At 42.8% G+C, this 24,960-nt stretch overlaps 1 protein-coding gene and 1 long non-coding RNA gene across 4 annotated transcripts in view; one reads left to right on the top strand and one right to left on the bottom strand.

Annotated features, from left to right (window-relative positions):
- Positions 1 to 19,314, bottom strand: part of LOC142497781 (uncharacterized) — a 76,312-nt gene extending 56,998 nt beyond the window's left edge. For 2 of the 3 annotated variants that reach the window (XR_012802319.1, XR_012802320.1), the window contains exons 1-5: positions 19,090 to 19,314; positions 16,317 to 16,412; positions 2,705 to 2,775; positions 2,400 to 2,457; positions 1,000 to 1,147 (exon numbers count right to left, since the gene is read on the bottom strand). This is a non-coding gene — a long non-coding RNA (uncharacterized LOC142497781). The remainder of the gene's footprint in view (positions 1 to 999; positions 1,148 to 2,399; positions 2,458 to 2,704; positions 2,776 to 16,316; positions 16,413 to 19,089) is intronic. The other variant, XR_012802321.1, reaches the window with a different exon arrangement.
- The window catches only part of ATP4A (ATPase H+/K+ transporting subunit alpha), a 42,393-nt gene continuing 30,690 nt past the window's right edge, over positions 13,258 to 24,960 (top strand). Inside the window, exons 1-8 of the mRNA XM_075606078.1 lie at positions 13,258 to 13,361; positions 17,133 to 17,267; positions 19,405 to 19,464; positions 20,222 to 20,425; positions 20,997 to 21,110; positions 22,923 to 23,057; positions 23,537 to 23,654; positions 24,102 to 24,370. Of these exons, the coding sequence (XP_075462193.1) occupies positions 13,350 to 13,361; positions 17,133 to 17,267; positions 19,405 to 19,464; positions 20,222 to 20,425; positions 20,997 to 21,110; positions 22,923 to 23,057; positions 23,537 to 23,654; positions 24,102 to 24,370 (1,047 nt within the window). The 5' untranslated portion in view covers positions 13,258 to 13,349. The remainder of the gene's footprint in view (positions 13,362 to 17,132; positions 17,268 to 19,404; positions 19,465 to 20,221; positions 20,426 to 20,996; positions 21,111 to 22,922; positions 23,058 to 23,536; positions 23,655 to 24,101; positions 24,371 to 24,960) is intronic.

Raw genomic sequence — 24,960 nt, 5'->3', positions numbered from 1 at the left:
GCGGGTTTCCCTTGTAACTGAGGATGTGAAAGTAGTAAGCATAGAACTCATCTTGACACAGATCTTACAATGATTGCATCTAAATGACCCTTTGGGTAATGCAGACTTATTTTCAGTTTTAAGCCTAAAAAGACTTGGTGATAGTGTATTCGCTATTGTTTTTAGCCCTTTTAAAAATGATGTTGGAGCCTGAAGAGATGGAAGGTTTTAAAACAGTATCGAGTGACAACACACCCCAATATTTTTTTAAAATATATGTTATTCTTTCTGCTTGTGTGCTATAGAATGTAATGAATGAGGGACTCTCATTAACTAAAGGTTTTTTAGATGACTGTTTCAAGGGTGAGTTTCCATCCATAACTGAGACCGCTTTAAGAGATCTATCCAGATCTCTCCAATTATACCCCCTAGCAAGAAATCGTTGATAGAGATCCCTTGACTGAATTCCAAGTTTGGCTGCTGTTTTGGCTGTGCTCTGCTTCAAACTACATCTCTGGATCTGCAGGAAAACACTGTGCTGCATAACTAGTAATAACCACAAGATAACATACAATAAGGCCGGTCTCCTCATTGTGTACACTGTGCGCCTCCAAACACAGGCATGTTATATACAGAATGTCATATCCTCTCTCAATATACAGTAGGATTTGAAATAAAGGTAGTGTATGGGATCAATGGTTGAAAAGCAATACTTAAGGGTACAGAATACCACACATTTTTTTTTATTATTATTACAAAACCAAAATAACACTCATTTTATATTTGCCACTTGAAAAAAAATAATAATAAATAAAGATGTATTTTAGAAAGGCTATCTGTCTTTCTGTTTTTACACTGTAGCATAAAATAGTGTATATATCTTTCTAAAATAGGGTTTGTACAGCTGATAATCAGCCAGCGCTGGCAGTGACTCCTCTCCCCTTCTCTCCCTCAGACTCGGGACTCCGTGAGCCGCCAGGACATGGCCTCAGCGGAGAGTAATTCACGCACAGCGTTTACCTTGAATATGGTGGCGCTAGGTATCGGACTTGCCATCAATGTTGCATGGATCGCGTGCGTCATCTATGCTATTGTAGCATATCAACCCTATTCCTATGGATAATGCAGAAAGCTATGGGGGGTCCAATCGATTCCATACTGTGGCTGGCTATGAAGAAAAATGTTGGCCTCACTCAATTAATGACATGGGACTCTGTTGTCAAATACACATATTAAGGAAACATTTCCTTTCATGTAAGCCAGGCTTACGGGAGATAGTGAGGATGACGCAAACAGAAGATGAAGAATACGCCCGCGGTACGCTCTTCATGGTGAAAGGGGAGGTGTCTATCACCTGAAATCTTGCATGTTCGGTGTGTGATTGTGTATATTTGTATATTTGTGTAAGAGAAATGCTCCATGGGCTTCATGGGGCCTACTTGTCAAGGCAAAACTTCTACAATTATGGGACAAAATATGTGCACCTCATTGAAATCAATAGGGTTTCTTCATCAATTCATCTGATGCAGTTTCATTGTATTAAGCCCTCACATTGTATACAGTGCTGTGTATATTTGTTTAATTTCCGGGTTATTTCATTTTGTTTTGTTTTTTTCATTATTATTTTTTTTTAGCCCCAAACATCCCTTTATACAGTGTTCCCATTACTGTTATATGTTCACTTAATTAACCCTTTCGCTGACAGAGGAGCAGTGACACGTTGCAGAGCGATGCATCTATGGCCTCTCTGCCAGTGAATGTAGCTGCTAACGCTAGTTTATGTCCCCTAAAACCCTGCATATAAAATTGTAATATTATTGTTATTATTATTAACACAATCATTGAAAAATGAATCCTCACTGCTTTACCATACAGGTATGTTGCTGTTATAATAGTAAGTTATGTCAATGTACCCAAACCGTCTCACTACACCCCAATTATGCTGCCACCATCAGCAATAATTTAAGGGCTTAAACCTCAGGAGTCCTCGCTCCGCCTTATACTGGCAAAATATGTAATCAAAACAGAAACCCGATTTAGCAAAACATGTCCGAAAATGCTCAACCTGGTCAAAAGGTAATAGGTTCAATTAGCGCTCAAAGTCTTTACTTATTATATTTTAGCATTAATATTACAAAAGGAGTACAGAGCGTATTACAGAAAAAACTATTACAAAAACCATACAGTATATAGATACATACAGTTTACAAAATAAAATAAAAGAGAAAACGTAATTGTGCCCAAAACCACCAAAATGGCTGCCCTGACTAACCGCAGAGTATAGAAAGGGTTAACCAACACTACTCGTGTCAAACTTCAGATGACTAAAACGTATTTTTAATGTGTGACATTTGTTTTAGAGTAAATTAGAGCTTAGAGATAAATAACAAAGACTTTGTGAATTAATACAATCTTCTTACAGTAATAGAATCTTCTACAACTGACAACTTCTTCTGGCTTTCGCTGGTACAGTTTCAACTGTAAAATAATTGTGAGATTGTTATTTATTAATAATCGAGAAGAAAGAGATGCGTTGACTACACTGCTGCTGTGTCTATGTGCATGTGTGTTCTATGTGAACTGTATAGAACGCATATGAGTTTAATTGAATCTGCGCATGTGTGTTCTACTGGTATGTGGACTGTATAGAATGCATATACGTTTCATTGAATGTGTGCGCATGGGCGGTACAGGTATTGCCAATTGAATGGAACACATACATTACCTTAATTATTCATTATCGCTGGATGTGTTTTCTACTCGAACAAGTTGTCGCTGTTGACCGGCCTGACGAATCTGTAAAAAAAAAAAAAAAAGTTTAAACAATGACACAAAATAAATTACTGTATTAAAAACTGTGTGTACTGTAATACTTTTTTTAATTATCAGTTTCATTCACTGATTAGTCCGGACCCCAGTCATCTGATGCCGTAATAGTTCACTGATTGTATCTTGCACGGTCTTGAGTTCTGCAGTAGTGCATTAACGGTATGCTGATATCTGTGACAACCCCAGGTGAATTTGCACTACAGTCTTTCCCCCCGTGGAATTCCCCCACTCAGACCTCATCGTTTGTGAAGCCAATAAAAAAGTTATTTATCCCTCGGGAGGGCCATGCTAGAGATGCAAGAAATACGCAATATGCTGCAGTGCCCTCAGGGAGAAATGACTTCCTTACAGCCAGGAGATGCTTTTTACCATCCATATTTTGCAGCAACAGGAGACTAGAAGCCATGCTGCATCGCTCTGTGCTGTCTCCATGTCCTGGAGCTGCACTGTCGGATTCGGGTGCCCCCAGTAACCTTCTGGATGAACGTTACATACAGGAGCACCGAACTCATATCAGCACAAAACCCATTTTAAAGCTCTCTGAGAAACCCCTTTCTTTTTCTTGGGGAACCCAAGATGAAATTGCTGATTCTAAGGTTCCTGCTTCCCGTTCACCTTTACTGATTTCCCTATAATACCGTATTTGATACACTTGTAATGGGTATTCCCCCACCCAATCGCATATAGAGTGCATGTGAGGGGGAACCTATGTGTTACCAGGTGTGGTGCAATATACCTGTCAGGCTCACAGGAGGTCTGAGCCTCCGCTAGTGAGAGCCTGGGGTGACTCCTCTGGAACGATCTTCCTTACAGCGCCTCCACCTGTGCAGGATTCTAAGAGTGTAGAATGTACCCCACACAGGACCCACATATATTAACCACATACACCAAAGGTATATATAACACAGGTTTACTATTTGCAGATAATAACATCACACAATACACATGCATCAGCCATATGACATCAACAGTGCATAACATCAGTGTCCCCCTGTAACACCACTAAGCACAACTATCCACACACCTCGCAGGGCCTTACCCCACACTGTATTCCCAAAGTCCTTGTACCCAAAAGTCCCAAGAGTCCCGCAACCCCACCCACGTGTGGGACAGCGCTGCCCACTAAGATGAAATGTATAGGTGGTGCACTTGGTGACTTGGATAATACCTGCCCGGCTCTCCTGCAACAGGGTACTGCAGAACTGTGGAAGAGGACCTGTCTGTGTCCAGCGCCGAAGCCTCAGCGATGGAGTTCTCCTTCTGAGCAAGGTCACCGCTCAGACAGTCTCTGTCTCTGCTCTGCAGAGAATGATTCACAGCAACACTGACCCTTCTTGTCAGAGCACACAGCACTGCAGCTGTTTCACTGACTAAACTGACTGCTAACAGGGCAAAGTCCCTACCTAAGGGGCCTTCCCTAAAGCAGTCACAAACTGAAGGGGAGTGGGGTCTAGCTGGGGCCTAAGGGGGGGTTTCTGGCCTAGTGCAAGGGGCCACTTGCTCCCTGCACCTACACACCCTTCCCCTACTTTATCCCAGCACCAATTGACTCACAGCACATTGCCCATACAATGTATCCACTCTCTGCAGGGGAAACTGTAGACACTATTGGCTGCCTGCAATCACCTGACTCACCTGCCTCTAAGCCTGCTGGGATTTGTAGTCCCCTCTGGGGCTTTTCCCTATGAGGACCGCATGGGCGCCTCTCTAATGGCCGCCTACCTCTATCTGCGCCTGCGCTAGACTAATGGACGCCACACCACTTTCCTGAGCATGCGCAACATCTAGGGGGCCTTCCTGCCCGCCTACACTTTCCTGCGTTAGGAGTAATGGCCGCCACGACTGCAAATGCGCACCGCGCATGCGCGACCGCGCACAAGATGGCGGCGCCCTATCACTGATGTCGCCGGGAGCCGCGATCGCCCCTGCAACTGCCTGACACACCGCAGGGGTACCGCTACTCTGCGCAGGTGAGGGGGGCCAGGGGGGACCCTGCTACACTCTCCCCCTGGTGAATTCCCCAACGGCCTCGCTTGGGACAGTGTCACATTACAGAAAGTTACACAATAAAAATGCATTGCATGAATTGTACAACTTAACATATTGACTTTAACATCCCTGGTACATGACATATCACACACAGTAATACCCGAAGCCAGCTGAAAAATAGCTGTTTGCTGAGACCAATTGTGGGTGCCCCTAACTGATTGTGTGGGGGTACCTCACTTTGACTTTTGTGAGCCTCCGCAAACTCATGACCAGGTGCAACAGTCACTGGTTCCATACTACTTCCTCCCCCTGGTGGAAGGAATGGTCTTGGCCAGGCCTTTACCCGGCCATCTGCGGCATGGATGCGGTAGGCCAGGAGCTCTTGACCTTTTCCTCGGCCCACCACATGGCGAATGAAACGCTCCATGTCACGCTTAGAGGAGGCGAATTTCACTGGATCACTCACAACACAGTCCTTATCCCTAAGCACTTGGAGGCTTCCACTGGGAAGCGAGCAATTAGCAATGTCTCTGTACTCAAAGTCTCTGTTACATCCTGCAGGGGGTAAAGGGTTGATACCTTACCACTGCATTGGTTCACGGTGTCCAGCAGGTCATCAGGAACGCTGACTGTTACCACCTCGGCTGTCTTGGGACATTTCCCCGGCACTTCTGGGGCAGTCCACTCACTTTCTGGAAACTCGGAGCGTTGGATCCCAGTTCTAGGACCATTTGGGAGGGAGCGCACGGGCTCACACTCAGTTCAGTTATGGTAGTGGTTATGGTGTCACACGGGCCCACCGTCAGGTCATGAGCCTTAATTGGGGCCTTTTCCACGGCCGCCTCCATCGGAGCCTGTGGGGAGTAAGGAGGTTCCTCACCACTCCGCTGGCTTGCAATGGGTTCCTCTTCCTCCGATCCCGTCTCCGGATGTCCCCCGACACACTGGGAGTCGCCACAGCCGTGGGACTCTTCCGCGGCTCCAGCCGCACCAGTGCTTGCTGCCGAGGGATGTCGATGTGCAGCGGGACCAAGACACAGGTAAGCCGCTCTGCCTCTGCCGTACCACTGTAGTGGCCCGCCGATAGGCGCATCACCACTGATGGTTGATCAGTGTCAGTGATAGAAGGGAGAATAGACACTTCCAGAGGGGAACAGCATCACGTATAGCGTTTATTCTGAATATGGTGGCACTAGGATTGGGAATCGCTATCAACATCACGTGGATCACGTTAGTTGCAGTTAAATCATCTTCTGCACATTATTATTATTATTATAATTATAATAATCCTTACTATAGTCGCTACTATTGAGAGATTATGCCTGTTTAATCCCTTACATGTACCTGCTATGAATAATTAACATGGAAATGTGTTGGTTAATAAAACAATTTTTTTTTAAACTGTGTGTTCACTGCGTGGAGAAGGGAAAGAATGTAAATGTGTTTCTAAATGTTCTATGATAACAGTGGGGATATATAGCTCTGTTACTGTACACCGTACGGTGTGTAATGCTGGGGTTCTCAACTCCAATCCTAAACCCCCCCCCAACTGCCCAGAGCAGGGAGAGAGCAGGGCTGTTGCTAGGGGGCAGGGCAGCTTCCTCCATCCTGATTGGCTGCATTACCCATCAGCAGCCAATCAGGAGGAGGTGTCAAGAGCCTGGGAGTGGGGCCACGGAGAGGAGGAAACAGCATGGAGGGGTGTGTATGTGTGTGTGTGTGTGTATCTCGAGTGCGTCACACCTGTCAATATTGTGTCCAGTATTTTTGGAAAGCCACCTGGCAACCCCAGGGATTCCATAGATGTTTATGGAATTGCTCATGCTAGAAATGAGTGAGACTGCCTTCCAGTGTATCTCATATTCCAAATGAGTGAGACCGGACAGGCCTGCTCTGTGTGAGTGTCTCAGTCACAACGTGTGTTTGTCTCAGTCACAACATGTGTGTGTGTGTCTCAGTCACAACATGTGTGTGTGAGTGTCTTAGTCACAACGTGTGTGTGTCTTAGTCACAACGTGTGTGTGTCTTAGTCACAACGTGTGTGTGTTTGTGTCTCAGTCACAAAATGTGTGTGTGTGTGTGTGTCTCAGTCACAACATGTGTGTGTGTGTCTCAGTCACAACGTGTGTGTGTCTGTGTGTGTGTCTCAGTCACAACATGTGTGTGTCTCAGTCACAACATTTGTGTGTGTGTCTCAGTCACAACTCAGACACACAGTGTGTGTGTGTGTGTGTCTCAGTCACAACATGTGTGTGTGTGTCTCAGTCACAACGTGTGTGTGTCTGTGTGTGTGTCTCAGTCACAACATGTGTGTGTCTCAGTCACAACATTTGTGTGTGTGTCTCAGTCATAACGTGTGTGTGTGTCTCAGTTACATGTGTGTGTTTGTGTCTCAGTCACAACGTGAGTGAGAGAGTGTACCCAGTGAGCATATTTACACTAGGTGCCTTACTGAGAGTTTTCACAAAATGTGTTGGCAAACCACATTCTTGGCAGCTTGTATCTCCCTTTTATATATTAGATATGGTTACAGCTAATGATAAGAGAAGTGCATAAAGACCCAGGACGTAGCAAGACTTCAGTCCAATAGGCCGAGCAAACTTATCACATGACATTGAGAAGGTCGTAAGTCGTAACAATGATTGTGGTGACAGGGAACCGCTCCTGGGACTGAAGAGAGAACTGCACAATAACATACACAGAGAGCATAGCAGGGGGTTGTGTAGACATGTGACCGCTTGTGTTGGCTTGTGACGGTGCTCTTCTCCGATCAGGAAGTGGACCCACAGGGCTTAGGTACGGATGCAAATTAACCGACCAGAGCCCAGGGACAGAGTCCTGTTAGAGTAACTGTAGTCAGTAAGCAGGCAGGAGGTCAGGGCTGGCAGCAGTCGTGCAAAGTCCAGGCAACAGGCAAAGGGGCAGGGCAGGTGGCAGGCAGCGAGGTCGGGGTCACAGTCAGGGGTCAGCAACAGGGATTCCAAATGAACAGGCTAGCCACAGCAACAGGCTAGCTTCTGGAACAGGGAAGCATCAGGGATGGCTCACAAACAAGGAAGGCTCTGCAACAGGCTAGGCACAGCAACAGGAAAGGCTCACAAACAAGGAAGGCTCAGCTACTAGAGCCAAAGGTGGCCAGGAACACAGGGAAAACTATACAATGCTCAGGCAGGAGCTGGAAGTCACTGGCTGCTATTTAAGCCCTGGAACAGATGCAGCCAATATAGCAGGCTGCCAGTAGCCAAAATGTCCATAGCAGCCAGGTAAGGGCGGGTTCCAGCCAAAGCCCTTCCTCCCTGGTTTTAATCTCCCCCATCGCTCTTTTATATAGCAGGACTTGTTATGCACCAGTGAATTACATGTCTATTAAGACATTTCTCCCCCCCCCCCCCCTCGATTAGAGAGGTTATGAGAGCATTTGCAGGTAGTGTTACAGTAGGACTTGTAAAAAGGGGATACCTTGTCATGGTTACAGGCTTAAAAATACTTTGGCCAAAGAATTTGATTACATGACCCTTATGAGCAGAAAGACAGATACTTATTTCACTATATAATTTGCCATATATTTTGGGTAGTGCGCACGCCGTCGGGATGTCTATCTGTCGCCATATTGTCAGTGATAGCCTCGCAGCTACAGATCTTTCCTATGCCAGTGTATAGCACCCGCAACACCAGGACTGGCTGAGCCCATTGCACGCCTCGTAGTTAACCAGGGAATGAGGCTGGTCAGAAAACATTAAATAGATGGAAATGTAACCCATCTAGTGCCTGTGGGTCAGCAATGCAAGATCTGCAGAGCCAGAAGAGTTCACATATTTTTGCCCCCCCAACTCCCCCCACCCCTGGCATTGAATGGGTTAAATGACTTTCAAAACAGTTTTTGACCAAATGAAATGCTGTTTTACAGTAACAGTGTTCAGACCCCACATGTAAGTCAGGTGCATCACACCTCCAAACCACTTCCCTTCTTCTCACTACAGGCCCAAAAGACATCAAATACAGAAACCCTAATAGTACTTTCGCAGGCAATCAGATTGGTACTTGGGCAGCTTTGCGTGCGAGTAGAAAGCGTGGCTTGTGCATTATCTCAGGGAGGATATACTAGCAATGGCTTAATAAGATTCAGCGCTAGATCCAAACATCTGAATTTCAACCCCCTGGATGGAAGGACATGCTAACAGTAATAATATAGTGTTACCTATGATCCCTGTCCCATAGGGCTCCTGATGTAACTTTGGTGCCTGATGTACAGAGAGGCAGATTGACTTATGTAAGGCCACAAGGAGCTAACACCGGTGTAATGTATTTTGGGCACACAAGGTGTTAATGTTGGTAACAAATTGAAAGTACCTTGCGCAGAAGAAAGGTGAGGTGGCTTGTTTAGCCGTGTGTATTAACCCTGGTTACATATATGCAATTCATTATGCAAGAAGGATTGCCATAGAAAGTAAGATCAACCCTAAAAGTTCTTTAAGTACCTTAATAACAAACAAAAAAATCGGAAAAGAAAATATAGGACCTTTTTAGTGTGAGATGGGCAGGCAGATTATTGGAGATAAGGAAAAAGCAGAGGTATTAAACAAATTATGTGACTCTGTGTTTACCAGGGAAGAATCAATTTAATTGTAGTGCCGCAGGAGGAAGCCACAACCTCTATTTTAATGAACAATTGGTTAACTGAGAGAGAAGTTCATAGGCGGCTTGATAAAATGAAAGTAAATAAGGCACCTGGCCCCGATGGCATACATTCAAGAGTTCTTAAGGAGTTAGGTTCAGTAATAGCCAAACCATTACATTTAATATTCAAGGACTCCTTTTCCACAGGCTCAGTACCACAAGATTGGCGTAAAGCAGATGTGGTGTCTATATTTAAAAAGGGAGCTAAATCACAACTGGGGAATTACAGACCTGTAAGCCTGACTTGAATAGTGGGGGAACTACTTGAAGGTTTGATAAGGGATAATATTCGGGAATACTTAATGGAAAACAAAATTATTAGTAATAGTCAGCATGGATTTATGAAGGATAGATCATGCCAAACTAACCTTATTTGTTTCTTTGAGGAGGTAAGTAGGAATTTAGACCAGGTAATGCAGTTGATCTACTTAGATTTTGCAAAGGCTTTTGATACGGTTTCACACGAGAGGTTGGTGTACAAAATAAAGCAAATTGGACTCAGTAAAAATATATGCACCTGGATTGAAAACTGGTTGAAGGACAGACAACAGAGGGCTATCAAAAATTGAACTTTTTCAGGTTGAGCTAAAGTCGTGAGTGGAGACCCTCAGGGATTGGTTCTGGGACTCCTGCTTTTTAACTTGTTTATTAATGACCATGAGGTTGGCATAGAGAGCAAAGTCTCCATCTTTTCTGATGATACTAAATTGTGTTAGGTAGTAGAATCAGAGCAGGATGTAATTTCTCTCCAGAAGGACTTGGAGAGACTGGAAACTTGGGCAGGTAAATGGCAGATGAGGTTTAATACAGATAAATGTAAGGTTATGCATTTGGGAAGCAAGAATAAACAGGCGACACACATTAAATGGGGATAAATTAGGGGAATCCTTGATGGAGAAGGATTTAGGAGTGCGTGTAGACAGCAGGCATAGCAATAGTGCCCAAAGTCATGCAGTAGCTGCAAAGGCAAACATGATTTTATCTTTCATTAAACGGTCAATGGATGGAAGGGAAGTAAACATAATTATGCCCCATTACAAAACATTAGTAAGACCACACCTTGAATATGGAGAACAGTTTTGGGCACCACTCCTTAGAAAATACATTATGGAACTGGAGAGAGTGAAGAGAAGAGCCACCAAATTAATAAAGGGGATGGACAATCTGATTTATGAGGAGAGGCTAGCTAAATTAGATTTATTTACATTAGAAAAGAAGCGTCTAAGAGGGGATATGATAACTATATAGAAATATATTTGGGGACAGTACAAGGAGCTTTCAAAAAGACTATTCATCCCACTGGCAGTACAAAGGACTCGGGCCATCCCTTAAGGTTGGAGGAATGGGATTTCACCAGCAACAAAGGAAAGGGTTCTTTACAGTAAGGGCAGTTAAAATGTGGAATTCATTACCCATAGAGACTGTGATGGCAGACACAATAGATTTGACCAAAAAAGGTTGGACAACTTGTTAGATGGGAAAGGTATACAGGGATATACCAAATAAGTAAACATGGGAAGGATGTTGATCCAGGGATTAATCCGATTGCCAATTCTTGGAGTCAGGAAGGAATTTATTTTCCCCTTATGAGATATCATTGGATGATATGTCACTGGGGTTTTTGTTTGCGTTCCTCTGGATCAATATACTGTATTGAGTATGTTAGGTATGGATATAGGATAAAGTATCTGTCATCTAAATTTAGCATAGGGTGAACTTGATGGATGCATGTCTTTTTTCAACCTCATCTCATCTACTATGTAACTATGTAACCCAGAATCCCTTGCTGCAGTGGGAGCACTGTATGCTGGGTGATGATGGGGAAAGGCAGGGGTGCAGACCTGTCTGAGACGTGTGAATGGGCTCACAAATGAAAATTTTATTTCCTACCTATAGGACTTTATAACTTTGTCTGAACATCCATCAGACAGAGCAGAATTAGCTCTATATGCTGTGCGCTGTATATCAGAAGTTATGGAAATCTCAAGAATTTCAAACCCATCCAGTGTTTGCTTTGATTCTTTCCTCTATTAACAGCAGGCTCAGATTGTACTAACTGTGCTAGAGAAATAGCGACTAAACATTGAGCACAATAGGGAATGGAGTCACATTGTATGTTGGGTCACATTCTGAAGAGAATCTCCCTAGCATCGTCTGATGTTTATACTATCACTTTATTCTGCATGACTAGAGAACTGGGTACAGTTGCCCTCTAGTTATTATATAGATTAAGATGATATATTCCCAGCACAATTGATTTATGCTGATATTGACACATTTTATTAGTGAGCTCTTACATTTATGAACTAGGTCAAAAGAGTGACTGAATGCATAAATACATCGCTAAGAAATTGGATTTTCTTGTGGGAGGGGGAGAGAGGGGAGAAAGAGGACAGGAGGGAGTGGGGGGAAGGGAGAGAGAGAGGATGTAGAAGAGTGAGATAGAGGGACAATGTGGGAGAAAGAGGGGGGGGCAAGAGTGAAAGACGGGGAGAATGAGAGTGAACGGGAAGATTGAAGGAGGGTCGGAGTGAGAGGGGGAAAGAAATACATGGGGAGAAGGAGTGGAAGATAGGGAAGGGGGGATACATGGAGGGAAAGAGTTAGGATGTGTGTGAGAGGGGGTGCTCACAGGGCTGCCAACACTGGTCAGGGAATACTGTAGTCGTGGGCCCCAGGAAAGCCATCAGCGGCCCTGCTGTATGGCATAGATATTTGATTACTGTGCATACTAAGGAATTGAGCATATAGGTCAAATAAAGATCAGGCATTCATTAATTGCCTCTCCCCAGCCCAACTTTACCACATTACTATGTGTGGAAACTAGGGGAGACAGTTGGTTTTCCATATTTATACACAAGACCATTGATCTCTTCCCAGCACTATAGCTAATGAATATCATATAGCAAATAACAGAAAATCAAACTCTATGATCCTTGGCAGCAACGCACTCTTTCTTTCTCACTCCAGCCCCACACAGCAGGAGTGAGAAGAGAGAGTGCATTTCTGCCAAGGATCATAGAGTTTGATTTTCTGTTATTTGCTGTTCACTGGATTGGAACTCTGGCTGGTTCTGGACTCTGGCTAATTTGAGCTGTTGCTCTGTTTTGCTGTATATCATATTATCTATGACTGTGGGATTCAGCTGGCAGACTATTGCTTGGGGAAAGAGGGATAAGGGAAGTACCTTATGGTCCTTATGGACCAGAGGGAACGGGCCTGAAGAAGGGGTATTCACCTCGAAACATTGCCCCCCAATTTACCCACCCCCAGTGTGTTTGTTTTCCCCACACCTTGTTTTTTTTTTGTCTTTCTCACTCCCTTACCCTGTGTTCTTTCCCTATACCATGTATACCCTGTCATTGTCCACTGTGAGACCTCTCTCCAAGTTATTGTTATCTTGTGTATACATATAAAAAAAATCATTTTTGGCTTCCAATTTTTTGGTAAAGTCAGTGAGTGCTGGATCATTGGTTTATATTTCATAAAAATATATGTTAGGATAAAGTAATGATAATCTGTATTAATTGTGGCCCCTCAGAATTGTAACATTGCCACTATAAACTCCTGCCCACGACCACACCTGGGTATAAGTACGCCCGGGGAACGTGCGCCCTCTGCCCCAGTTACAGTATGTATTGTGCTTGGGGGAACGGAGGTTACTGAAGGACAGGGGAAGGTTCTGTAATCTCTGTGTCCTTGTTTTATCACAGCTCTGAGATCGGATCTGAATGAAAGACGTAAAGGTGCCGGGAGTGAGGGGTGTGTGATGCACACGTTGGTTCTGGGTGGGTAGGGGTGTCGCGCTTTAAAAGGCACCCACAAGAGCCAGCCAAGATTTCTTGGCACTATCTCCTGGACTTCAAGGAAACAACATGGGGAAGACGGTGAGTCTCTCTCAGCAATATTATGTGAGGGATATATCTTCATATAATAGCAACTACTGAATGGAGATGCAGTGCGGTATTATACCAAACTGTTTATATTCTATTTCATAGGGAGAAGGAGTGGCTCAGGGAGTAAAAACACTGAGAGTAAACAGCGACACTGAGTTAGAATGAGTGGGTACTGGTTCGATTCCTGGTGTCACTTTATCTCCCTGTGCCCCAGGCACCAAAAACATAGATTGTGAGCTTATCTGGACAGGGACTGTGTCCGTAAAAATTCCTAAGTGCTGCGTACCGCCCGCTATACTGTAACTATAATGAGTTTTGAGTCCCATTGGTAGAAAAGTGCTATACTGTACGAAACAAAGTGATTATAATGGTGCATCATTGCCCCAGTGGCAATCCTGTATGTCCTTTATGTATAGTTTGAAATTTGCAGATGTATATATGACAATCAAACTGCACCTAAGGCTACGCTTATAGCGACGCCAGGCTAAGGTCACTGGAAAAATCAAATAGAGATGACTTCCAGCGCTCACGACCAAGCCGTCGCTCTGTCTCGCCGTCGCGTCGTGCTTACTATAAGCGCACGCCTGGGTTATATAATCTTATGTCCAGGATAGTCCTAGTTTAGTGGTTGCCAAACTTTTACTCTGTTTGCTTCATGTCACACCTATTGCAGTCCTTCTGGCTGCCAAGGGGTTAAAATGATGCCACCCTGTATTTGTGCCTGTGTTGAAATTTTGTCCTAACCCATTTTTTAGCAGAGGGGCCAGCAAAGCATTACATAGCAACACTCCTGGTAGGCAAAGGGTTAACCCATGTTTTCTGCCCTTACCTACTTTTATCTCAAAACGTTTTGTAAAGACACTGGCCTTGGACATGGCAAAACCCAACTTGAGTTCCAATGTCACCTCTAATGACCCTTGACATCATTATAATAGACCAGATGTTTGTGAATGAGTTAATTTGTGTCTAACAGCTTTCAGTAGCTCTGGATTTGTTAGTATTTGGGAAAACACTATAGGAGTTTAGAAAAATTGTTCTTTAATGCAAAAATAGATCACAATATTATACACAGGTGATGCGAATGAATGATATGCAATAGATGTATTAATAACTGACCAAGAGTAGTAGATATAAAAGAAAACTCATCCGTCAGCAGATATAGTGTCCACATGTGACGTGTCATGGACAGATGATCTCCATAGAAATCAATACAGAAAACAAGCAAAGTGAGCAATACACATATTGTAACTAAGAGTAACAGAAATGCACTCAAATAAGAGAAGCAAAGTTTCAAGAAAACCCCTTCTTCAAGCCAGGAGTGTATACTTATACTCAGTTATAAGTAAAGCAGTACAAGAAACAAGTTGAGTCCAACCAAATAAGTTCGTTAGTAAATATTTATCAAAATACTGGAAAATGCCACTCTCTGCTTCATGGGAAAAAAAAGTCCTTAGCTCAGTACTCTGCTCAAGATAAAAGTCCTTAATTCAGTACTCTGCTCAAGGAAAAAGTCCTTAGTTCAGTACTCTGTTCAATGGAAAAAGTCCTTAGTTCAGTGCTCTGTTCAATGGAAAAAGTCCTTAGTTCAGTGCTCTGTTCAATGGAAAAAGTCCTTAGTTCAGTACTCTGCTCAAGGAAAATGTCCTTAGTTCAGTACTCTGCTCAAGGAAAATGTCCTTAGTTCAGTACTCTGCTCAAGGAAAATGTCCTTAGTTCAGTACTCTGCTCAAGGAAAATGTCCTTAGTTCAGTACTCTGCTCAAGGAAAATGTCCTTAGTTCAGTACTCTGCTCAAGGAAAAAGTCCTTAGTTCAGTCAAGGAAAATGTCCTTAGATCAGTACTCAGCTCAATGGCAACGTCCTTAGATCAGTACTCTGCTCAATGGAAATGTCCTTAGTTCAGTACTCAGCTCAATGGAAACGTCCTTAGTTCAGTACTCAGCTCAATCGCAACGTCCTTAGTTCAGTACTCAGCTCAATCGCAACGTCCTTAGTTCAGTACTCAGCTCAATGGCAACGTCCTTAGTTCAGTATTCAGCTCAATGGAAATTTCCTTAGTTCAGTACTCAGCTCAATGGAAACGCTCTTAGTTCAGTACTCAGCTCAATGGCAACGTCCTTAGTTCAGTACTCAGCTCAATGGAAATTTCCTTAGTTCAGTACTCAGCTCAATGGAAATGTCCTTTGTTAAGCACATAGATGCTTTTTTCAGCAGTGAGGGTATTAAAGCTGCAGTTCAAGAAATATCCTACGTGTGTTTTTTTTATTTAATAAATCAGTTCTGTACTATGAGAAAATACTTATAGCATTTAAAAAAAAATGTAAACACATTTTTAATGTATTCTAATTTAACAAGCATTTGTGTTTCTATAGAAACCATTTACGTTCTGAGACAGGCCCTGGCTCTTGAGCCCTGACCTCTCTCTAGCAGTGCACCAATTATATCTAGTAACTGCCTGGTCACATGATCTTCCCCACAGAACTTTGCATCGTGGGTAGTTTTGCAGCAATAACAGTGAATTAAATAACCCAGAGCAAAGCGATAAAGCACAGGAGAACGGATCGATCTGCAGCTTAGCTAATCACTTGTCAGCGTGCAGATTGTATTGATGCACATATTGAATGGAAAAAATAGCTATATATTTTTTTTAAAACGGCAGCTTGAACTGCAGCTTTAAGCAGTAAAACATTATAGCAAACGGCTTCCTGACATTATATAACCTGGGGTTTTTAATCAAGACGTACACAAAAGGGGAGGGGTTTGGGCTCCACGGTATCGTCAGTCATCACGTGTGTTTATTTTGGGTGCTTGTCTAGATTATCTTTTAAAGTTGTGCAAAGGTGTTTGAGTACAAATTACGACCAGTGACCTTGGAAGAAGCCACGAGACAAATAAAGCACACACAGGTGTCTTATATGGTAGTATAAAGAATAATAATGCTACACACCATAAGTAAATGAGATACTTGCTGTTACCGGTGCTCCTGGTCCCTGTCAGTGAAAAAACGCCAAGGTAAGCCAAAAAAGAGAGATGTACCAGGGCACTGCGGATTTGTAAATAGAATGAATGTATTACTTCATATACACAACGTTTCAACTACAAAACGTGGTCTTTCTCAAGTGAAGATCACGACACATACAGAACCCTGGCGTGTTGCATGAAACACAGGTCTCAGGAGTGTCATAACATGTTACACATACCAAGCCCTCGAGTGTAACTTCTTCCATTGAGTTCAATATAATTCTTTTTCTTTGATAAATATCATGCTGTTTTTCTTTCCTGGTTTTTAGCCCAGTTTTGCAGCCGCAAGACTTTATTATTTAGAACTCCTCCTACAGTGGCTCATACCACATACAGAACTCACAGGCATCTCAAGTTCCGTATGGCACGTTACCAAGATCACACAGAGCAGTGGTGCTCAACTCCAGACCTCCCAACAGATCAGGTTTTGAGGATATCCCTGCTTCAGCACAGGTGGTGCAGTCTTTGACTAAGCCACTGATTGAGCCACCTGTGCTGAAGCTGGGATATCCTTAAAACCTGACCTGTTGGGGGGTCTTGAGGACTGGAGGTGAGCATCGCTGACAGAGCACCCAGACATAACATGCTGTACGTGGTCTGTGTCTGTCACATAAGACTCCTGTGTCTCATTATTATTATTATTATTATTATTATTATTAACTCAACTCTGACTGAAGGACAAATGTCGTCTTGTCTGAATTTCATCGACTTCCTCATCTCCCCCCACCCTCCCCTTCTGTAGGATAACTATGAGCTGTACTCGGTGGAGATGGAGAGAGAGGACAACGGAGAGATGGATGTCAAAATCAAGAAGAAGAAGGGCAAAGGAGCCAAAAAGAAAGAGAAGCTGGAGAGCATGAAAAAGGAGATGGACATTGTGAGAGGAAATATAGATCAGTTTAATCCCTATATAAAGTCCCCAGCGCTAAAGTCCAAGATACCGTGATCTTTAAGGCAGTCTCTAGTCTTTAAGATGGTAGTTGGGCTCTGGTTTAGATGCTCCAGATGGGATAGATGTCCTTGATGTAGATGGATACACCGTCTGAAATAACAGATAAGCAGACACACCTGATTGCGCAGTGTGTTATAGCAATCAGAGCCCTATCTGAGATGTGAAAGAATCCTACTCACATAGTGAGCCCAACTACCATCTTAAAGACTAGAGACTGCCTTAAAGATCACGGTATCTTGGACTTTAGCGCTGGGGACTTTATATTTGTTTGTTCACTATTTTGTATCAGGTTTTGGAATTACCTGTTATTATTGTCACCTAGCTGCTTTTTTTTTTTTCTCTTTGTTTATCACAGCATTGTGCAAGTCATTTTATTTTGATGTTGCACGAGCACTTATCATTGTTTTAGCACAAATTGTTATCACTTAGTTTAGTGTAGGTTAGCGCTTTTGGAGGGGTTAATTTCATTGTTTTGCTCAGTTTAATCCCTATACAAGGAAACTATATAGTAGGAACCCTATATACAGTATATAGTAGGCTCCATTGAAAATCACGGAAGCTTACGATGAGCCGCTGTGTTTTAGAATGAACGAATAATGGGTGGAGTTTAAATCTCAGGTTTGTTCCCATGTTTGAGTCAAACTTTGGAACAAAATTTGGAGCCAGGACTTTTGAGTTCACCAATGGGGGGAAAACACTAACTTCTGTGAACAAGTTTGAAATTCAAAAATGTTTTGTCTGCTTATCTTGGGTTCATGCACTATATTGTTTTGTATTTCTGAATAGAAAGGCTGGTAGCTACTCCACACAGTAATATTTTATTAGATGACCCAGGTCATGGGGTCACGCAGAGCAGAACCGCTGCTTCTGTATCACCAGGGACCAGCTGGTTTAAGAGATTTACTCTTGGGAAATCCCCACAGAAGCCAATCAGTGAGGGGAAGGCTAATTATATATGATCCGAACCAGCCAATCAGGTCATTTTCAGACAAAATTCCTCATTGATTTCAATAGGGAATTTCCGCTAAAAAACGCCCGAACAGCGACTTCGTCACATATAGAATCAGTCCCCAAGTTTTATGGTGTGTTTGTCAGGGCCGCCAACAGGGGGGTGAGAGCCGGGACAAGTGTCCCGGGCCCGGGGGCTGCGGGGATCCTGGCGGCTGGACAAAGCAGTTGGGCCCGACCTGAAGAGAGGGAATAATAGAGAAGGGGGCTCACGAGGTGGGAAATGGGGAGGCTCTCAAGATCGCCAACACGGGGTGGGGGGAGCCCCAGTCGTAACTATAGTCCTGGGCCCCGGGAAATCTGTCGGGGGCCCTGTGTGTTGTCTACTAAAAAAATTAAAAAGCGCCCCAAAGTAGTTGGCTACTAAAGAAGCATTAAGTGTACAGTATATCCGCTTTATTGGCAGACCAGTCTGGCAGCAATGTAGGCAACTTTTATATAGTATATATGGCAGCAGCACATTTGGCAGTGAAAAGGTTAACAAATATTTGACACTTATACTTGTCTCATTTAATTTATTTCTTTTAAATATTAATCGCCTATATTTTTCCCCATACCTCCGTGACTTAAGAGTGATTTATTTAGAAATGCAATACAAAAAAACGTGACTATTTCTATATCAAATCCTGAGCCTGTAGTCCAGTCCTAGGTATCCAGGCCTCCGTTCCCCATACCAATACGCCACCGTTTTAAACTAGAATGCACTTGGATAAAAGTTAAAACAGGACTGGATCACTACCTGATAATGACATGGCGTCAGTTTGGTATTACTGTATCACTGCCATTGTTTCCCTGTGATCCTAGGTGAGACTGTTCCTTTTCATATTCCAGAAGGTACAAGACAGCACAGCCACAGCCAGACAGTAGTTATTATAATATAAGGGTTTCAGAAATGAGTTAGTTACGGGATGTGTTTCCCCGTCACATGCTGAGTTGCAGACGCCGAGGTTCCAGGCGCGGTATTGTCTCTAGAAAGAATATATACACGATCGGTAAGATAATCAGTACAAACCAGGCTCGTTACAATGATAACACTTCTTTGTGTATGTTTCAGGATGACCACGAGCTGTCTGTGGAGGATCTGGAATTAAAGTATCAGACAAATATGACCAAAGTGAGTGCTCCCCGTCCCTCAGATAGAGAGATAGAGAGACTGGCACCCAACCTGATCTATGGAACCTGCACACTGGATACATCACATGGGCACTGCCCCCCCAGTCAGTGTTTAATGCCCTTCCAAGTGACATATAAGGCATTTGGGGGGATATTTCAGAAGTGGCCAATGGGCTGTATTGAGGCTTCTGGCGCTGGAAATTGTCTTGTGGAATTGCACCACTTAGCAAATATGGGCCTGTATTACAAAGATAGTCCACTAGAGACGTTATGGCTGGGACATGCGAATGCTTCAAAGGAAGACAGATACCAGAGGGAGGATATCTATCTGTTGTACCCAGCCTGCACCGTTTGCATTGGGTGACATTAGTCACAGCAATAACACAAAATATCACTGTATTACCAACAATACCATTTCCACTGGATATAATAGTAACATGAACACAATAGGTTTCTAATATATTCAATCTATATGGTACATTTGTATCAATTGATTGTCTTCTATCTAACATTAATATCTATATATATCAGGACAAAAATGGTCAGCACATCTGGATACTTCAATATGTGGTTGATTTTACGGGATAAAACTGCATATTGAAGTATCCAGGCGTATTGACCATTTTTGTCCTTCTATATTTAGTTTTATGCCGTGCACCCTGGAATTCCCTTTTGTTAGAGTGCCTTAACTTCCTGAGTTTTGTATGTACTGTGTGCGTATATATATATATATATATGATCGTTCCCTCCTCCCATAGGGTCTTAAGAGCAGTTATGCTGGAGAGGTGCTACTCAGGGACGGTCCCAACGAATTGAAGCCCCCGAAAGGCACCCCTGAGTATGTGAAGTTTGCACGGCAGCTGGCGGGGGGGCTTCAGTGCCTTATGTGGGTCGCTGCAGTTATCTGCCTCATTGCTTTTGGGATCCAGATGGCCCAGAAAGATCTCACCAGCGCTGACAATGTGAGTATAGTGTTTCCCTTCTGTCATACAGTATTACCCCCAACAACAAATCTTGCCTCCTCCCCCACACTGTGTATCACATTCATTTCCTAACGCACGGTCCAGGGATAAAATTATCTCTTTATTAACCGGAACGGGTGATCTGAGTTTTACCCCTTGTTCCGGAGATATGGACCTCTTTGCAGAATAAAATTGGGTTATGCCCAGGCTACTTATTCATTGGCTCATATGAACTTAGATTGTAAGCTCTCTGGTGCAGCAGTGGTTTCGTTTCCTGTTGTCTGATGTTATGTTTGCTGCACTTATTGTATTATATTTACCTGTAAATTATTGTCTCTTTTGTGAAAATGCTGCGTACACTTTGGCCCTATACTGTATAAATAAAAATATACATACATACATACATACATATATACAGTATATATATATATATATACATACATACAGTATATATATATATATATATATATATATATATATATATATATATATAAGCATCTATTTATATGTTCCCATGAGACCATAGACCTAACCTAGTCTCCTCTCTGAATCTTCTGTTTTTGCCTTTCAGCTGTATTTAGCCATCACTCTCATCACTGTTGTGGTTGTCACTGGCGGCTTCGGTTATTACCAGGAATTCAAGAGTACGAACATCATAGCCAGCTTCAAGAACCTCGTCCCCCAGGTAAGGAAGAGAGAGAAGAACTATAGATTACCAACAGTGGTCAACATGGACTTTCTTTCACCCGTAGAAATCCACAATGCTGCAAGCCACATCTGTGCCACTGCTGCTCAAACTCTGATAAATGTACAGAAATCAGTCATTTGTGCTCTTACTGCGATGTGATTAGTATCCATCGGTTGAAGTGTGATTAGGGTTGCCAGGTGACTTCTCCAAAAATACTGGACACAATGGTGAAAGGTGTGATGCGCTCGAGTCACACACTCACACAACTCTCTCTGCTCCATGCTGTTTCCTTCTCTCCTTGCCCCCACCCCCAGGCTCCTGACACCTCCTCCTGATTGGCATTACCCAGCAGCAGCCAATCAGGATGTAGGAAGCTGCCCAGCCCCCTAGCAACAGCCCTGCTCTCTCCCTACTCAGAGAAATCCCGCAGCCCCGCCCCCCCCCCCCAAGCCAGTCAGGTCACTATGTCCAGAGAGGTCATACTGATTATACAGTACACATGTCCAGTATTACCTCTAATTTGTTATTGGACAGGGTGTCCAAATACAAGACATTCCGGTTCAATACTGGACACCTGGCAGCCCAAGTACAACTTTCTTTTGGTTTTTGTTTTTATCGTTTACATTTTTTATTGCATTTTCCATAACAAAACCTACTACATTTCAACAAGACCACAGAAAAACAGTTGACAGTGATTACAGTATTCCTTTACATTTAACAGTGCACGAAACCAGTAAATAATATATTAAAATTACATATACTTTAGACAATGACAAACAAAAAATGAAATTACATTTTAAATCGATGCGTCAGTTCTATCTGCATTGCATAATTTAATTCCGTACCTCCCTCGCCCCCCCCCACCCCCTACTCACAGTTCCCTTTGTTATTTCTGAGCTACAGGTCCTAACCTTATCTAGGGATAACAGACATTAGATATTTTATTCTTTTCCCCACTCTTCACCTTCTGTGCCTCTCACGTACCAGACTTCTTAGTAAATACCACGACGTTTGGTCAAATGCCCGCATCACAACCTCTTTGTCCCTGTCTGGTAAAATTTCAATAAAGGGATCCCATTTTTTAAATAGTGTTTCCGTTTTTAGCTCTTTATTGGTTTCAGCTTCCATTTTATCTAACATGAATAATTGTGTTAAATATTTGTTTAACTTCTCCATGTTAGGGGGTATTTCCTTTATCCATTGTAACATTATGGTTTTTCTGGCGGACAATTATGTAATTTCTACGAATTTAGGTATTCTCACCCCGTTATTCATGATCTTCCAATCCTCCAAGTTGCCAAATATCAAAGAAACTGGTTCAAAAAAACTCCCTATTTTGATGGAACCAAATTGAATTTTGTTTTTCAGGTGTTTTTGCAAGATTAAATATTTAACAAATAGGCACTAAAGAATTAAACCAACAGGGACTTTGCTGCCTATGGGACATAGAAAATTGCGTATAGATTAAGAACAAAAAAATTGCCTATTCCAGCTGTTTTCTGATGGTCCATTAAACCCAGTAACATTTCTGCAGAACTGAAGATTTCTGGGGAGAGCACAGAACAAAACAGGGTTTTTATGTGGCTAGCAACCCAATATACACTGTGGTTATAAAAAGTAATGGTACTGTGTCTGATTGAAAGAAATTCTAACTCGTACTATTGCCTTTCTGCTAATATCAATTTGTGTACTAACTTCCAAATGATATATCTCCTCTATCTGTATGTGCATATTTAAACATGTCTTTTAAAATTGCCTTAAGAGCCGCATGCTCCATATAATTTACTCTGCGTGTTCCTGTCATTCCAGCAAGCCACCGTGGTGCGAGATGGGGAGAAGTTCCAGATTAACGCCAGCCAACTGGTAGTGGGAGACCTGGTGGAGATTAAAGGAGGAGACCGTGTGCCTGCTGATATAAGGATTGTAACATCCCAAGGATGCAAGGTAGCCCCCTGACCATGAAATGACCCAAACACACCGAGGTTAAACTCTACTGTGTGCCATGTCTTTATAACAGAGAACGAGGGATGATGGTATCCTATTCCCTACATATATTTCACAGCTGGGTGCCTAACATAGCTTTTATATCATGGGGATGAAGTGCTGAGGGTGAAGTTATACATTTCACAGTTGAGTTCAAAGACTTGGGCACTTTTATGCAGTCTTACTGTATGAGTCACCAAATAAGGGTGGTCCTGGTACCAGGATACAATGTTGGTGTCAAGCCAATAAAAAACTATTTCTGCCCAACATCTGTTTTTTTACAAACAGCATAAACAGATTTGAGTAGTGGGCACTGTTTCAACCATTGGATTGGGTTTGGGAAGGGGGAATGTTGGGGGTCTACTAATACATAAAAGTTACGTGTTAAGGGGTCTTTGATTCCTGATACCTCTGTCACATCCACTGTATCTCTTTCTTAGGTGGATAACTCATCTCTCACAGGGGAGTCTGAGCCCCAAACTCGCACCCCAGAATATACCCATGAGAGCCCCCTGGAGACTAGAAACATTGCCTTTTTCTCTACAATGTGTCTGGAAGGTGAGTAACAGGTTCTCAGCTACAGTAACAGTTCATTAAACTGTTATAGTGCTGATTGGGGCACCATCACCCCCATTCTTGGCCGACTTCCCTGTTTACCTAGTACTTATTTAGTACCCACAAAACCTGTGAGCCCACAGCTTTACAAAAATAATATATTTTTTACATAGAGCAGGAGGTGTAACACAGAATTTTATAGGCACAGTAGGACCCTGCCCCAAAGAGCTAGCAATCTTATTTTTGGTGCCTGACACAAGAGTTGGTTCTGGAATTCCAAACAAAGCACCTCTCTTTGTGATAATTTAGTAGCAAAATTGCACTGATACAAAGACTGAAGAGAGACATTAGGACTACATGGAAGTGCATTAGGACGAGCGGGTAATGTGTCTCTTAGTGTATTACAGGCTATGGAGTTGGTTTGTGTGTTGACTCCTCTCGACTCTCTAGGTGCTGCCACAGGATTTGTAATCAACACAGGAGACCGTACCATCATTGGACGCATTGCCACCCTGGCGTCAGGTGTGGGGAACGAGAAGACTCCTATTGCCATAGAAATTGAACACTTTGTGGACATCATCGCAGGACTTGCTGTCTTTTTTGGCTTCACCTTCTTTGTTGTGGCTATGGTGATCGGGTACCCTTTCCTCAGAGCTATGGTCTTTTTCATGGCTATTGTGGTAGCTTATGTCCCTGAGGGTCTGCTGGCCACTGTCACGGTGAGAACCTTCTTCCCACACATGAATATCTCCCTGGCTGCCTAGGTGTGACCTTCAACCCATACAGTATTATACACATGGGCATGAGATGCATGTTGGGTGGGTTTGAAGGAACACCTGTACCTAGCATTGTGCATGTATGGGCTGCTGTTGGTTTGGAAATTGGAAAAGGAGACGTTTACGTCTTTAACTATATTAGGAGAATTAATTCACATTTAGGCAGTCTGGGCTTTTAAATCTTCAACTCAAATGAAAAATATCTGAGCTGACTTAAGCTGTTCTTTTAATTTGAAGTCAGTTGGTTAATTCCCAAGACCTCTTAAAGTTTAAAATGAACCTTAGGTAACTCAGAGGTGCCCATACAATTCGCCAGTAAATACACATTTTTGTGTTGTGTCAAATTGTTTGAAATTGTGTCAAAATTAGTCTAAGCCTTGCATTTGATTAAACAGGGAAAAAAAACCTGATCTATAAATTGTTTTTTAAATATTGCATAATCTTAATTCTAGCATTAACCTAATACTGTATTTCTGTGGAAGTTTGTAAAAAGACCTACTAAGTAAAAAGCCCACTAAATGCCAACTGCATTC

The sequence above is a fragment of the Ascaphus truei genome, chromosome 6 (assembly GCF_040206685.1).
Source record: "Ascaphus truei isolate aAscTru1 chromosome 6, aAscTru1.hap1, whole genome shotgun sequence".
NCBI lineage: Eukaryota > Metazoa > Chordata > Amphibia > Anura > Ascaphidae > Ascaphus > Ascaphus truei.
The sequence above is the reverse complement of the archived record's forward strand: the minus strand, read 5'-3'. Positions and strand labels throughout refer to the sequence as shown.